The 13,847-nt window shown below is 41.7% G+C and overlaps 2 protein-coding genes and 1 long non-coding RNA gene across 6 annotated transcripts in view; 1 reads left to right on the top strand and 2 right to left on the bottom strand.

The window, feature by feature from the left end:
• Positions 1 to 3,278, bottom strand: part of CLASP2 (cytoplasmic linker associated protein 2) — a 179,859-nt gene extending 176,581 nt beyond the window's left edge. The window contains exon 1 of the mRNA XM_023752930.1: positions 3,206 to 3,278. The gene's annotated coding sequence lies outside the window, so the exon portion shown is untranslated. The remainder of the gene's footprint in view (positions 1 to 3,205) is intronic.
• A 432-nt stretch (positions 3,279 to 3,710) lies between these two features.
• On the bottom strand, positions 3,711 to 6,686 carry LOC111825767. Its single transcript, XR_002828950.1, has 2 exons — positions 6,406 to 6,686; positions 3,711 to 4,571 (listed from the first exon to the last, which is right to left on the bottom strand). It is a non-coding gene; the product is annotated as an uncharacterized LOC111825767 (long non-coding RNA).
• An 83-nt stretch (positions 6,687 to 6,769) lies between these two features.
• The window catches only part of PDCD6IP (programmed cell death 6 interacting protein), a 45,986-nt gene continuing 38,908 nt past the window's right edge, over positions 6,770 to 13,847 (top strand). For 3 of the 4 annotated variants that reach the window (XM_014454785.2, XM_023752933.1, XM_006087540.3), the window contains exon 1: positions 6,770 to 7,117. In XM_014454785.2, the coding sequence (XP_014310271.1) occupies positions 6,909 to 7,117 (209 nt within the window). In that variant the 5' untranslated portion in view covers positions 6,770 to 6,908. The remainder of the gene's footprint in view (positions 7,118 to 13,847) is intronic. The other variant, XM_006087539.3, reaches the window with a different exon arrangement.

Here is a 13,847-nt window from a genome sequence, read left to right as displayed (position 1 = left end):
AATATCAACGATGAGAGAGAATCATTGATTGGCTGCCTTCAGCACACCTCCTACTGGGGATGGAGCCCAAAACCCGGGCATGTGCCCTTGACCGGAATTGAACCCGGGACCCTTCAGGCTGCAGGCTACCGCTCTATCCACTGAGCCAAACCAGCTAGGGTGGTTGCCTTTTCATTTTATTGATGGTTTCTTTTGCTGTGTTGAAGTTCTTTGGTTTGATGTAGACCACTGGTTTATTTTTGCTTTTGTTGCCTTTGCTCTTGGTGTCAAATCCAAAAAAATCACTGCAAAGATCAATGTGAAGGAGCTAACCCAGCCGTGGGCAAACTACGGCCCGCGGGCCGGATCCGGCCCGTTTGAAATGAATAAAACTAAAAAAAAAAAAAAGACTGTACCCTTTTATGTAATGATGTTTACTTTGAATTTATATTAGTTCACACAAACACTCCATCCATGCTTTTGTTCCGGCCCTCCGGTCTAGTTTAAGAACCCATTGTGGCCCTCCAGTCAAAAAGTTTGCCCACCCCTGAGCTAAGCCCTATGTTTTCTTCTAGGAGTTTTATGGTTTCAGGGATTACAGTCTTGAACCATTTTGAGTTGATATTTGTATATAGTATAAGATAGGAGCCCAGTTTCTTTCTTTTTTCCCCCCCTGCATGTGGACATTCACTTTCCCAGCACCACTTAATGAAGATACTATCCTGTTTTCACAGCACCATGACATAGATAATGGAACAGAAACTATTTTGTTCCATTACCTATGTATCTGTCTTTATACCACACTGTTTTGATTACTATAGTTTTGTGGTATAATCAGAAAGAGTGATACCTCCAGCTTTGTTTTTTCTCCAGATTTTTTTTTTCTGTTTGGGGTCTTTTGTGGTTGTATACAAATATCAGGATTGTTTTTCTATTTCTGTGAAAATATTATTGGAATTTTGATAGGGATTGCATTGAATTTATAGATGGCTCTGAGTAGTATGAACATTATTGATTTTAGAGAAACATTGATTTGTTGTTCCACTTATTTATGCATTCATTGGTTAATTCTTATATGTGCCCTGACCAGGGATCAAACCCGCAACCTTGGCATATCGGGAAAACGCTCTAACCAACTGAATTACACAGCCAGGGCCTAGAATGGACATTTTAACAACACTAACTCTTCCAATCTCTGTATCTTGTTCAATTTCTTTCATCAGTGTTTTATAGTTTTTAGTATACAGATCTTTCACCTACTTGGTTACATTTATTTCTAAGTATTTTATTGTTTTTGATGCTATTGTAAATAGCACTGTTTTCTTATTTTCTCTTTGATAGTTGTTTGATAATTCATAGAAATCCAACAGATTTTCATAAATTGGTTTTGCAGCTGTACTGAATTCATCCATCTTTTATTCTTTTTTGTTGTTGTTAATCCTCAGCCAAGGATATTTTTTCATTGATTTTTAGAGAGTGGGAGAGAGAAGGAGAGACAGAGAGAAACATCCATGTGAGAGACACACATCGATTGGTTGCTTCTTGCACAGCCCCCGACCAGGGTTGAGGAAACTGCAACCGAGGTACATGCCCTTGACCGGAATTGAACCTGGGACCTTTCAGTCCACAGGCCAACGCTCTATCCACTGGGCCAAACCAGCTAGGGCCATCTTTTATTCTTAAAGCCAGCTATACACAGGATTGATCCTCTGGACTCTCCCTTAGCCTACATGGAAGGACACAAACACACAGTACACAAGATGTACTATATGACTTTCTCCTTAGTGTAATGGAAAAGTCCTCAAGAAATTCAACCCTTGCTGTTATATTCCAGTTCTTAATTTTTCTCCCCTATTCTTAGATACCAATCTCTCTGCAACAATGCTTCCTTCTCATCTCTCAAAGGAAGCCTTCATTCATTCTTTGGAACAACCCACTCCTTCAGGATGGATTGTACTGTACTCCCAGCAGTATATTCCTCAAATTTTGGAGACTGTTCTGAACAGAACGCTTCCCATGAGTGAATACCACCCTCAGTACTACTGACATTTTAGACCAAATAAGTTTTTGTTGTGGAGGACTGTCTTATGCATTGTAGGTAGCATTCCTGGCCTCTACCCACTAGATGCCAGTAGCAAAACTCTATTTTGAAACTGAAAGCTGTTTCCAGCAGGGTTCTGTTCTTCCAAAGAGGCAATTATTTCTATTGGTTCAATCAGTGGGGGTAAGGATGGGCCTACCAGAACAAGAGATTATCAGGGAGGAAAATCTTTGAATTTAATAGCCCCCCTAAATATTACACTGAGAATACATTCTGAGAACATAATGTATGAAGTTTGAGTACACAGATGGAAAAGCAATGTTACCATAAGCAACTTTGGAAGAATGAAACTCATTTTTGGAATGTATCACTGGTGCTCCCCAATATCCAGTTCTCCCTTCCTTCCTGGGCATATAGAAGACTAGACTTCCCAGTCCTGCTGTGGTTTGACGGGGCCAGGTGAGAGGTCTAGCCAGTGAAATGTGAGTGGATGGGAGAGGGCCAAGGCAGTGAAAAGCTGCTGGGTGGTGCTACAGAGTTCCTTTTTCCTTTGAATATGGAGTCTCAAATTGAGATGGCTGAGCTAAAAGATCAATTAGTCTGGTTTATTGAGATACTGCTTGAAGTACAGTTACCCTGGACAGTTGCCTCGACTTTGCGTGAGTAAGAAACAACTGGTTATTATGTTAAGACACTGCAATTTTGCAATTGTTTATTACCAGAGCACAAGCTAGACTATTTCAATATAACATCCTCTTTCGGCCACTGGCCTATTTCCTAACTAATGAAGGTAACTGTGATTAGGGAAGGTGAGGTGTTTTGCTAGAAGAAATCTAATTTTTTTACAAATAATAAAATAATTACTCATTAAAATATATTTACCGAGGGCTTAGAATGTGCCAAGTACTGGACATAAACAGTATATTAAACAAACACAATTTTTGCCCTCATGGAGCTTATATTCTAGTAGGAAAGTCAGCGAAAAAGTAAATCAACAAACAACATACTTGCGAGTTGGGATAAGTTTATGAAGGAAATAAACAATGGCTGAATTAAATATTAACAAATGATTGAACCCTTTTCTTTATTTTCCTATCCTGTTTATCAGTAAATTCTTCAATGTTTAACTCAAAAATATATCAACGTGGTTCACTCCTGCTAATGTTAGCTTTCATGATCTCCTACCTGGATTTTTGAAATGGTCTCATGATCCTCCCAGGTTCCATCTTGTCTTCCTCTTAATGCATCCACTACACAGTAGCTATTTTATTTTAACCTAGAATATTTTAATTAAAATAAAAATTTAAAAATTGTGATAAAATAAACATATATAGCAAAAATAGTATGTATACTGTAAAAATTACATAAAAAGATAAGCAAAAATAAAATACACATTTTCACTTTCAAAGATTGTAACTGCTAACACCTTAGGGCAGTGATGGCGAACCTATGACACGTGTGTCAGAGGTGACATGCAAAGTCATTTTTTTGATTGATTTTTCTTTGTTAAATGGCATTTAAATATATAAAATAAATATAAAAAATATAAGTCTTTGTTTTACTATGGTTGCAAATATCAAAAAATTTCTACATGTGACACAGCACCAGAGTTAAGTTAGGGTTTTTCAAAATGCTGGTACGCCGAGCTCAAAAGGTTCGCCATCACTGCCTTAGGGTATAATGCTAGATCTTTTTTTTTTTTCATAGCACCTAAAAGCACTGCATTTTGTAATCAAAATGAGATATTGTAACATAGAAAGGGGCGGGCAAAAGTAGGTCTACAGTTGTATGGGCAAGTTTATTCTTCTATTATTTATGAGTTATTGTATTATTTATTTGTATTACAACTGTCCTGTGGCTTGCTCTTCCTAGTTAATGATCTCCACCTTCCACGGCAATACATTTTCAGCATACACTCAGTCCATTTACATTAAAATTTCCTCAATTGTCCTGAAAAATGCATTTTATAGGTGGCCTGTTCAAACTAGAATTTAATCCAGACTCTTATGTCCCTTAAAATTCTTTTCATAGAGTAGAGTAGTGGCTTTATTCAAAACAATAAATTATTGAAGAGATGGGGCCAGTTATCCTGCAGAATGTTTCACCTTCTGGATTTGTTTGGTTACTTCCTATGGTGTTGTTTACTTTGCTCCAATAGATGATATTGTGTACTTCATACTACATCTCATCAAGAGATACAATATCAAATCGATGCATAGGATGGCCTTTTAAAATAACTGTATAATGTCACTGTTGTTTAAATGCCATGTATAGCTTTCTTTGCTTTATGCTACAATACAAATTCTTTAACTTGGCATACAAGGTTCTGAAGGATTTAATGCTTGCTTCTGTTAGGTCTGACTCAGCCTTTTTGCTTTATGGAATAAGGATGGAGGTCATTTCTTCCATCTGAGAGGAGATATCAAGATCATAAGGTGATGGAATTTAATTGTAGTTGGCTGAAACCCTGCATAGATTCCTCATGGTTGGAGTAAGGGGTGGCAGCAGCATGATTTCCCCAGACTGGTTTGGTGAAGGCTTGAGAGCAGTCCTGAAGATGAAAAATGATGCAGAAGACATGAGCCAAAAATGAGGATGAGGAATAGGAGTGTTAATGGTCCTATGAAGGAAAGTAGCCAGGTATACCAATTTATATTTTTTAGCCAGTAGTCACATGAAGTTGATTGACGTTCTCTAGTCTTTGTGGCCCTTTCTGTTAATTTTTGGGTGGCATCCCTAACTAGGCCAGACTGATTGACATCTTCCAGAAAGAGGCATAGACTTACTTTCTCCGCAGTTAGGAGGTGTAGTCCTCTCTGATTTTGGAGGGGGACAGTTGCTAGTGAGTTTATCTAATCCTGAATTTGAACTAAACTTTTGGCAATGTCATCTAGGCTTTCCTGTACGTCCTGAGACAGAAATTCAAAAGATGATAGAGCAGTGGTTAAATCCCCTATGCCAATCCCGACACCTGCTGAGACACTGAGGGTTATGAAGAGAGGGATTATCTAGACTGCCCTTTTGTGTTAGATATGATGGGTTACAGAGACAGGTAAAGACTGAATATTGGGTGAGAGAGAGATTAGAGTACAGGTTCCTGTCCAGTTGATCGTCCCTGTTTTGAGTGGAATGTGGTCTCCTGTTAGGAAAGGATGTAGAAAAAAATCCCTTACACCTGCCAAAATCATTAATTACAGCAGTGTTTGATTAGGATGCTGGGTGGAGTTTGCTGAGGTATGCCCAGGACGAGCTGTCACTGCCTACAGCTTTCAGAGTAGCAGACTCAGTGTGACTGAAGCCAGGAACCCTCCTGGGTTTCAGAACCAAATGTAAGGGTCCCTGAAGGAACACATGAGGCCAAAAGTGGTTAAGAATTATAAATTTACCAGAGGCCTGGTGCATGAAATTCATGCACTCGGGGGGTGGGGGCCCCTCAGCCCGGCCTGCACCCTCTCGCAGTCCAGGAGTCCTCGGGGGATGTCCGACTGATGGCTTAGGCCTGTGGAAAGTGGGCCTAAGCTGTCAGTCGGACATCCTTAGCACTGCAGCGGAGGTGGGAGAGGCTCCCACCACCGACGCTTGCCAGCCGTGACCTCAGCTCAGGGCTTCTGGCTGAGCAGCGCTCCCCTATGGGAGTGCACTGACCACCAGGCAGCAGCTCCTGTGTTGAGTGTCTGCCCCCTGGTGGTCAGTGCACATCATAGCGACTCATCGTTTGGCCATTCAGTCGATTTGCATATGAGCCTTTTATTACATAGGATTGGGTCATCTGGAAAACCAGATGGGCTGAGCCCAAAAATGGCACCAGCCTACAGGGATGAGGAGGCAGAGATTTCAAAGAACTCTGAGTGGGCTTCTTCGGCTGGGAATTCTCTGGGCGGGTCCAGATCTTGGGCAAGTCCGAGAGGAAAATTACTGGTCTTAGCAAATGAATGTGGTCTAAGCTAAAGGAAATGTCGGTTGCAAAATGATCTAAAAGTTCGTTTCCCAGAGGGAGGGAGTATCGATTTGATTATTTGATCAGACCTAACTGCTTACCCTTCCAACTTTATTTCATTCCATTCTTTCCTTGCTTTTTTAAAGTGTTCCCCACAGTGTTGGCTTCACCTCCCTGCAGCTGCTCCGAGGGCCTCTGCACTTGCTGCCCCTTGCTCTGGGAAGCTCTCCCTTGCCACTACTCTCCTCGCCATTTCCCCCTTCTTCCAATGTCAGGCATCTTCTCAAACTGGTCATTTTACCTTCGCCTTCTCAGGAAAACCTTCTCTAATTTATCTTGTGTAAGTTAGGTTCTTCCAAGGGATCCTCATAGCCCACATCCCAACAACCCTGATTTTTGTTCCATGAAACTTTTTTTTTTTTGGTCACTTTAGCATTTGATTCCTTACCTGAAGTGTGAACGGTAGGGACCTTGCCTCCTAGGCTTACCGAGCACTCACTACTAGTGCACAGCAGCGGGGAATGCAGTGCCATCGGTCTTGCCCAGGTCGCCGCACACTGTCGCGGGTGGCAGTCACAGGACCCCCCGAGTTGTCCGAGTGAAGGAATGAATGGTTACTTTTGCATGAAAGCGTCTGTCCACCGGTCGCGGCGGCACGGAAACCCAGGCTCCCACCCGAGACGAAAGCCAAGCCTTCCTCGCGCAGCCCGGGCCCGTTTGGGCCCAGGTGAGCGGGAGCCACCGCCCCGACTCCCCCACGTGATCTCGGGCGGCGCGCGGACGGCGCCTGCGCGCGAGCTCCCGGAAGTGGCCGGACCGAAGCGCCAGCGGAAGCGCCCGTCCGTCCCCCGGTGGGTCCGCCAGTCCGCCAGCCCGCTCCCCGGCGCTCCTCGGCCTCGTCGCTGTCGTCCCGCAGTTTCTTTGGCCGGCACGGCGACGGAGGAGCTCGCCATGGCGACGTTCATCTCGGTGCAGCTGAAGAAGACCTCGGAGGTGGACCTGGCCAAGCCGCTGGTGAAGTTCATCCAGCAGACGTACCCGAGCGGCGGGGAGGAGCAGGCCCAGTACTGCCGCGCGGCCGAGGAGCTCAGCAAGCTGCGCCGCGCCGCGCTCGGCCGCCCGCTGGACAAGCACGAGGGCGCGCTGGAGACGCTGCTGAGGTGGGCCTGGGGCCGGGCTCGGGCCGCCTGCCGCCCCCTCCCTTCCTCCTGCTTCCCTCCTTCCCTCCCTCGCACCCGGGGCCCAGACCCGGCCGCCCCGCTGGCCTGTTGGGGCGCGTAGGTGTGGTCTGCATTCCTTCCTGGTGAGCAGGAGCCGCCCCGCCGGCTGCCGCTGGCCCTGCCCGGGCTCGGGGCATCGGTGCTGCCGGTTCGCCGCAGCCCTCGGTCCTCCCGGCTCCGGGGGTCCCATACCCCGGAGGAACGGTCTGCCACGTACTGATCGATCTCTCTTGCCACATTTACTCAGAACTAGTTTTCTTCCCCCCCCCTTTTTTTTTGGTGTGGGAGGGAATGTATTTAATTTAGACTCTCCTCCCCCCACCTTTTTTTTTTTTTTTTTTGTATTTCTTGGCCAGATTTCAATTTCAAAATAGAGGTTGCTTGAGGGCTGTAGGAGAATCGGGACACTGTGGACAAATGCCTGTTACTTAACTACATTGTCCACTTGAAATGAGCTATCTTCGCAAGTTCATCATAATCGAATGACAGGTGGAAAATTCCAAGGGTTAGGAGCTGCCATTCTTTGAGGTTACACGTGTGAGGGACATAATAGAAGGGTCAAGAGAAATAGCTTAAAGTCACTTTGTCCACCAACAGGTATGCGCGTCCCGGAGTAAATTGGTTGTTTTACGAAGGCTTATGGAGCTCGTGCTGTCTTTAATGAGAGCTCTTTTTTTTCTGGTACTTTGCAGTTATAATAACAGAACACGTCTAGGGCACTTTACAGTTAAGACATTTCTTTCGCCTCGTCTCATTTTCTACGTGGAACATCTTCCCCTTGGTTAACAGGGCAGACACAGCTGTGCTGGGTTGTCCGTAGAAGCCCAGGTGACCCCAGCTTGTTTGTGCTGGTAACAGAAGTTCTGTGATGCTGCTTCCTTAGCTTTAGGGATCATCCGCCGGATGGATAGCTTCTTGCCTCCATGTGGATGCCTTCGCAGCTGAGCTTTGTTCCTGTGTTGGGAGAGATGGCCACCGGTGGGTCTGCTGCAATTACAGCGTCGTTACACTCAGGATCTTACATCCGAGAGGGCTGTTTCTCCTTAGCTCTGGTGGAGGAAGGCCATGGGAAGCCTCTGTTTGGGTTGGCGTGTGCCCATGTGTGATGGTGGTTAAAGGCGCTAATTTCATTGCCAGTCACTCAGCTGGTTTAACGTCTCCTCCACCATGGATCAGAGCAGTAGAGAAGGAGGAAGACCTGGTTCCCTCTAAGGGAAGCTACTGAATAGATCGCTGAGAGAGAGAGAGATGATGATCTCGTGGTGTCAGTTTTAAAGATAAGACTGTTGGGCTGTAAAGATCATTAATTTGATATTTAGTATGAGCATTTTTTTTTAAAAAAGTTAACCTAGGAATACTTAGGCATTCTTTAGAATTAACAAACTTTGACAGAAATTTCCAAAGCAACTTTTATGTAGGCATGAGTAGCATTCAATGAGGGCTTTCCATTAATAAACTAAAAAAAACATGAGTATAGTGAACACTGTGATAACAATCTTATTGAATAGAGTGTTTGTTTTGGTACCAACCCTTAAGGAGCTTGGAGTTTTCGGTGACAATTGATGCATGGATTTAAGGCTAACAGACAAGAAAGAATGAATAGTGGATTGTGGTACTGATAGGGTTCTGGTGTGAACTTTAAACCTTCATTCATTTGTTTATCCCTTTTTTCTTTTCCCAGGCATAAATGTGAAAAGGTATAGGGCTGTTACACAGATAGCCTCTTTGAAACTAACCATATTTCTTTAGTCTCCTTTATACGATCCTCTCCTAACTCATTTATCATCAACTACTCCCCCCCCCCCCCTTCTTACTCTTCTATTGGGGTTAGGATAAGTTAATAGATATACTACAGTCTATTACATTTTATAATGGAGGTCTGTACAAAAGGTTTTTGGGTATATATCTGTAAAAATCAAACATTTGTGAGATATGGGTTCCAATCAAACAAAACATCGTTTAATAATTATGTGGATAATTGTGTAAATAACATTAATTTACATATTTTTAACTTAATGAACTTTTAAATAACAATTTTCAAAAAGGAGGGGTTAAAATAATTCCTAAAGACAGGTGGTCTAGGACCATGCCCTAAAGCTTGATCAGTACTGGTACAATGCTCTACAAATAGGTCCAGTGATGGAGCTGCCTTTTTATTGTTACTATCATGGAGATGTCCCAGTAAAATTTCCTAAAATACTCATGTGTATTTGGTTGAGAATGAGTGTCATCTGTATAAAGTGGCTTTAACTAAAAATTGATTAGAAGAGCCTTGATAAATGGTGAACTTTAGGGTGATCAGACGGGAATCCTGTATCATAATTTGTGTGTGTGTGGGAGGGGAGGGGGAGAGGAAGCTCCAGTGTTCATGTCTTTTGTGGTGATTAGTATTTTTAGAGAGAAAGCTTGGGGTCTCTTTCCATGAAAAAGTTTGGTTGTCAGCTTTCTGAAATTTTACTGGGGAATTGGATGTTGGGGATCTCAACAATCATGTATGCAGTCTTTTATACCATCTATTTCTAGTCTGGCACCTGTATCAGCTTTGGATTCAGCTGCATGTGGTAGATCTCAAGTCATCAGGGAGTTAAATTATGATTTTATTCCTGTGTAAACAGTTGGTAGAGAGGTAGTTCTGATAGTCCATGGCTGGTATAGTGGTTCTGTGAAGTTCATCAGGCTCAGGCTCCGTCCAGCTTTCCACTCTGTACAACCCTTTTTCTCAGGGTCCAGATAGCAGTCATACCCAAGTTTAAGATAGCAGGAGGGGAGAAAGGAGATAGTGTGGAAACTGCCCCACAATACCCTGTTCATATGTAATTGCCCATTATGTATGTCTACATCTCATAGAAGGGTAGCATAAGAAAAGGAATTTTTATTAAAGGCAGCTGCATACCCAGCTAAAATCTGGATTTTGTTAGTAAGGAAGAAGGAGAGATGATGTTGACAGCACTCCTAACCAAAGCTTCTCAATCCCCATCCTCCCCACTTAGCTGTGCTTGATACCCCTAACATTTCCTCTAAGTCTGCTCTCCGAACAGAGGATCTGATAGTCAAAGGTTTCAAAGATTTTTCCACTGCAGTTTCCTCTTCCCAGCCTCATCTTTAAATCCTGTCTTCAGTGGTATCTCATGTTTCTTAATTCAGATTCTTGTTGGCTTCTCTGACTTGACTTGACTTGGTATATTTTGTTAGCTCCCTGCCCTCCAGGCAGTTAGATTTTCAGCTTTCTCTGCTTCATTCACTTTTCACCTTTTACAAAATTTCACTGAAACCTCTTGTATGCTGTTGTGCCCTTTCCCATTCTTCTTATCTTTGTGCATTTCCATCTTTTTAATTTTAATTAATTTTTTAGCCCTAGCCAGTTTGGCTCAGTGGATAGAGTGTCGGCCTGTGGACTGAAGGGTCCCAGGTTCAATTCTGGTCAAGGGCACATGCCCAGGTTGCTGGCTCGATCCCCAGTGTAGGGCATGCAGGAGGCAGCTTATCAATGATTCTCTCTCATCATTGATGTTTCTATCTTTCTCTCCCTTTCCCTTCCTCTCTGAAATCAATAAAATATATTTAAAAAAAGGAACCACAACACTAAAAAAAAAAAAATGTAGTGGCATTTTGGGAGGGAGCGGAAAAGGGTGTTTTTGTTTAAGTGAATAGGGTATCTGCATTTTCAGCTCTCCACAGTGGTTGCATCAATGTCCATTTCCAGTAGCAGGTATATGTGAGTTTTTTATTCTCCCACGTCCATCCTAATACTGATTAATAATTCAAATTAATTGTTTTTTTTTGCTATACTGATGGATGAGAGATAGTACCTTGTTTTAGGTCGCAGTGCCCTGATTTCTCAGAGGTCCAGCATCTTACATTTACTGGTCACTTTAGTTTCTTTTTCTGTGAATTGCCTGTTTTTTGTTTTTTTTCTTTGCTCATTTTCTAGGTTGCTAGTTTTTTCCTTACTGATTTTTAGGAGTTATTTACCTTTTCTGGCTATCCCTTCCCCTTATGTATATTGCAAATATCTTTAAATCTGTTTCTTAACTTTTAATTGTATTTATGTTGCCTTTTGTCACACAGAAGTTCTTGCAAAATGTTTTATTCTTCTTATAATCTGCTTTTACAATTTTTTTCTTGTTCCTAATGTTGTGAATGTGTTATATATGATTTTGCCCCTTGATCAGATTTGTTAAAGGTTTGTAGCCGCCTCCTTTTTAAAAAAAAAACATATTTCTCTTGATTTCAGAGAGGAAGTGAGAGGGAGAGAGAGATAGAAACATCATTGATGAGACAAAATCATTGATTGGCTGCCCCCTGCAAACCCCCACAACCTAGGCATGTGCCCTGACCGGGTATTAAACCGCGACCTCCTGGTTCACAGGTCGATGCTCAACCACTGAGCGATCTCTTTTTAAACACTAAGTCTAGTTTTATTTTAGGACCGTATGTTTTTTTTTTTTTCTGAGTCTGCTTTTGGCTGCATCCAGCTGGTTTTGACATATAGTATTCTCATTGATGTTTTTAATAATTTGTAATTTTAGTTCTGTTTTCATTAACTTGAGTCACATAGATTTTGTAAATTTCTAAATAGATTTGACTGTCATCCTTTTGTGGTTTAATATTTAGTTTTGTTGCATTATGGAAGTAACTTTTTCATTTGAAAAATAAAGTTGATGGAACCAGGCTCATGATTTCTGAAGTTTTTTTCAAGCACTAGTGTTTTATAGATCAGGAAAGAAAACATTGCAGTTCCACTTTGCTTACATTCTGATTGTTGGTTTGGGGGTGAAGATGCTGAGATAATGTTAGCACTAATGATGTTAGTGTGTTAATAAAATAATGTGGAGGATGCAGATATACACTCACTTTATCCCTCTTATGTCTTTGTTTTTCTCCATAGTACTTATCACTACCTACTATCCCAGTGATGGCGAACCTTTTGAGCTCGGCGTGTCAGCATTTTGAAAAACCCTAACTTAACTCTGGTGCCGTGTCACATATAGAAATTTTTTGATATTTGCAACCATAGTAAAACAAAGACTTATATTTTTGATATTTATTTTATGTATTTAAATGCCATTTAACAAAGAAAAATCAACCAAAAAAATGAGTTTGCGTGTCACCTCTGACACGTGTGTCATAGGTTCGCCATCACTGTTAACTATCCTATATTTTAACTAATGTTGTTTGTCTCCCACCCTCACCCCCAAAAGTTTTCGGACATTCCAATTTCCTAAAACTGTGTTTGTTGCGTAGTAAGCTCTTAGCATATATTTGTTGGATGGATGAATGAGGAAAGGCTTCTTTGATGACATGTCAGCCTAGACAGAAAAGGTGGAAATTGTGCTGGGAAAAGTTTCCAGGTACAGAGGGAAAAAAAAAAATAGTAAAAAAAATGTGTGAAAGCCTAGGGCCAGGAGAGAGCACAGACTTTAGTGACTAGAATGCATAGTGAATATTCTGAGATGAGGCTTGGAGAGTGTTGAATGATGGCCAGGTAATGCCAGACCTTGTCACATTTTTGGATGTAGTTTTAAAAATAATAGGACTTCATTATAGGTTTGAGCACTTCAGTGTTTGTTTCCTAAGTACAAGAATACTCTCCTATATAATAACCACAGTACAACTTTCAAAATCAGGAAATTAACATTGATTGAATATTACAGTTTAATCCATAGAATTCATTAAAATTTTGTTGATTCTCCCAGTAGTGTTTATAAGTTCAGGATCCTGCGTTGCTTTTTTTTTTTTTTTAAATGTATTTCATTGATTTTTTACAGAGAGGAAGGGAGAGAGATAGAGAGCTAGAAACATCGATCAGCTGCCCCCTGCACATCCCCCACTGGGGATGCGCCCGCAACCCAGGCACATGCCCTTGACCGGAATCGAACCCGGGACCCCTCAGTCCGCAGGCCGACCCTCTATCCACTGAGCCAAACCGGTTTTGGCTCCTGCGTTGCTTTTAATTGTTATCTCTCTAGTTAGTTCTCTAATCTGGGAACAGTTCCTCAATTTTTCCTTGTCTTTCGAAGCCTTGACGTTTTTGAAGAGTACAGGGTAGTTACTTTGTAGAATGCTGCTCAGTAGGGATTTGTCTCATATTTTCTCCTGATTCATGCATTTTTGGGCAGTAGTACCAACCAAAGTGATGCTGTGTTCTTTTTAGTGCATATTAGGAAGGACACTAGTTGATTTGTCCTGTTGCTGGTAATGTTAACTTTCATCACTTGATTAAGATGATATTTCCCAGGTTTCTTAACCTTACAATTAATAAGTGTGTTGTACTAATTAGTGTTTTATGGGAAGATACTTTGAGACTATGCAATATCCTATTTTCTTCAAACTTTTGTTTTAGTATCCATTGATGAATCTTACCTGAATCAGGCGTTATATTCTGAAAGGTGTCAAATGATGATTTTCCTAACTCCATTATTTCTTCTACATTTATTAGTTGGCATTGTACAGTAGGGTAGAGCTTTTCCTGTTCATTTGTTTATATTATATACGTCAGAATGATGTTCTTATTTTCCTGAGTAGGTTATGATTTGTTATTTTATTTAAATTTTTCTAGATTTGGCTAGTGGGAGCCCCTTGAAGCTAGTTCCTGTGTCCTTTTGACATGTTCTCATACTATTTTAAATACTTTCTTAACTTTCTGGCATAGCAAGATGTTTTAAGCTTG

Source organism: Myotis lucifugus, unplaced genomic scaffold (genome assembly GCF_000147115.1).
Source record: "Myotis lucifugus unplaced genomic scaffold, Myoluc2.0 scaffold_39, whole genome shotgun sequence".
Lineage (NCBI taxonomy): Eukaryota > Metazoa > Chordata > Mammalia > Chiroptera > Vespertilionidae > Myotis > Myotis lucifugus.
Note: the sequence above shows the minus strand (reverse complement) of the source record. Positions and strands in the feature narration are given on the sequence as shown.